The following is a 1,994-nucleotide window of genomic DNA, read 5'->3' as shown; positions in this document are numbered from 1 at the left end:
AATAAAGAAATAACGACAGTTACAAAACAATTAGATACAGGTTTGATTCCAAATTTTCCGGTAATTAATCATCCATACGTTCGACTTAGTGTCAAATAAATATGGTGAAAACACAGTTTATTATATTTTTTTTTTCTAATTTTTCTTTGATCCCGTTGGCAACATTTTCACAACTTTGTTCGACTGCTCCTTTTAAAAATTCCCACTTCTACTCGACAGCAGTGGAGCATTTTACATCAACTCCTTACGCTTTACCAAGAATGATTTTAAAACTTCTTTAGAGAAAATGATATATTCTCTCATCTGACTTTTAAAATAGAAAATTTTAATTATTTTTATCATAATGATTGATATAAATGATTTATTCATTTAATCTTTTAAATTCTTCATTGCATTTATTTCATTCTTATGGGTGACTTCATTAAATTGTTACTGGCCCAGTTAGTCAAAACTGACGATAACTTGGAAGAAATTCAGAAATTGCTGAATGGAGGAGCAGATCCAAACTTTCGAATCTATTTTGGTCGTACGCCAATTCATGAAGCTGCTGGAAGTAACCAAGAAAATACCGAAGTCGTTGAAGAATTAATCAGATATGGCGCTGATGTGAATTTTTATGACGATTTCGGGTACACAGCCCTCCACTATGCAGTGATACAACAGAAATTTTATGTGGTAGAAGCCCTCCTTCAGGCAGGGGCCTTTATCAATGCCAAGACTTTCCAAGGAGAAACACCTTTGCATCTTGCCGTCAGTGCAATCAAATATGCGCCTGAGTTCCAAAAACCTGATACGAGCGTTATAGAATCTCTGCTTGACCATGAAGGTGTGGATTGCAATACAAAGGATTGTAACGGCAATACTCCATTAATGTTGGCAGTGAAGGGGAAACGCTCATTAGCTGTAGAATTATTACTAAATAAAAAAGCAAGCCCGAATATACCTGACCGCCTTTTCGAAACTCCTTTGCACGTGGCCTTTGCTGAGAAGTCAGAACCTATCGCTTTTGAACTTTTGAGAATGGGGGCTAATATTTATGCAGTGAATAGAGACAATCAGACGCCAATGGATATATTCTTCGACAATATGACACCTAATGAGCCGTTTAGTACTGCGCAGACATTTCTGAAATTTATTTCTTTCAGGTATCAAGTTACTGAGGCCATAAAACAAAAACTACAAAGATTTCCCGAGTTATTGCAGCTTGTGGAGAAGTGGTGTGAGGAAGTGAATCATATGAGAAGCGATATTCTAATTTATAACATACCGTTTCATGGTTTTATCTTGAATTGTTATGGAGACCCAGAAAATCCCCAATATCCTGAATACCTTATATTGGAAATGTACAAGTGCATAATTGAGAGATTTGTGATGGGTTTGTATCCTGAATATTTCATGGATATATTCGTGTGCATTCCTGCTTCCAGTTTGCGTGAAGTATTGCAAATAATTGTCAATTGGAGAAAAAAATCCAAATGGTGTAATGACCCGGTGCTGTTCTCGAATATAGATGTCACATATTTGTTGTCTACGTATTTATCACGTTTGGAAATGTTTTGCCTAATTGTTTCACTTTCGAATGTACGAATTTCCGAGTCGATGCAGAATATGTGTCTACCTAAATTCAGTTAATTTTTTGAGGACACAACAATGTACTGCAAAAGTAATCATTTTTTTTTTTTAATTCAGATATTGTTTTGGACGATTTTAGTTTCCAGGAATGTTTTATGCATTCTTCCCTTTTTGTTATCCTAAATTTTTTCTTGCTCATAAATTCCATAAACATACAAAACGAAAAATTTGCAATTCAATTAAACCAGGGTATATTTAAACTTTGCATTCGTTTATACGTTTTTGTATTTTCACTTGTATTGATTTTCTAATATGTTAGAATCAAAATTGTTGTAGCTATTATATTTTCTGATAATATTTAATGTCTTCAATGTTGAATGAAATTTAGAATTTATATAAAAGCATCTGAAGATTTTAATACA

At 33.7% G+C, this 1,994-nt stretch overlaps 1 protein-coding gene across 1 annotated transcript; it reads left to right on the top strand.

The window, feature by feature from the left end:
- The first annotated feature begins 230 nt into the window (after positions 1-230).
- Positions 231-1,659, top strand: LOC129984335 (ankyrin repeat and SOCS box protein 16-like). The gene has a single exon (XM_056094196.1). The coding sequence runs from the start codon at positions 409-411 to the stop codon at positions 1,630-1,632; it is 1,224 nt and encodes a 407-aa protein (XP_055950171.1). The 5' UTR covers positions 231-408; the 3' UTR covers positions 1,633-1,659.
- Positions 1,660-1,994: the final 335 nt, after the last annotated feature.

The sequence above is a fragment of the Argiope bruennichi genome, chromosome 9, assembly GCF_947563725.1.
Source record: "Argiope bruennichi chromosome 9, qqArgBrue1.1, whole genome shotgun sequence".
Lineage (NCBI taxonomy): Eukaryota > Metazoa > Arthropoda > Arachnida > Araneae > Araneidae > Argiope > Argiope bruennichi.
The sequence above is the reverse complement of the archived record's forward strand: the minus strand, read 5'-3'. Positions and strand labels throughout refer to the sequence as shown.

Coding starts and splice junctions, on each gene's coding strand:
- LOC129984335 (XM_056094196.1), top strand. CDS start 409: ATGGGTGACTTCATTAAATTGTTACTGGCCCAGTTAGTCAAAACTGAC.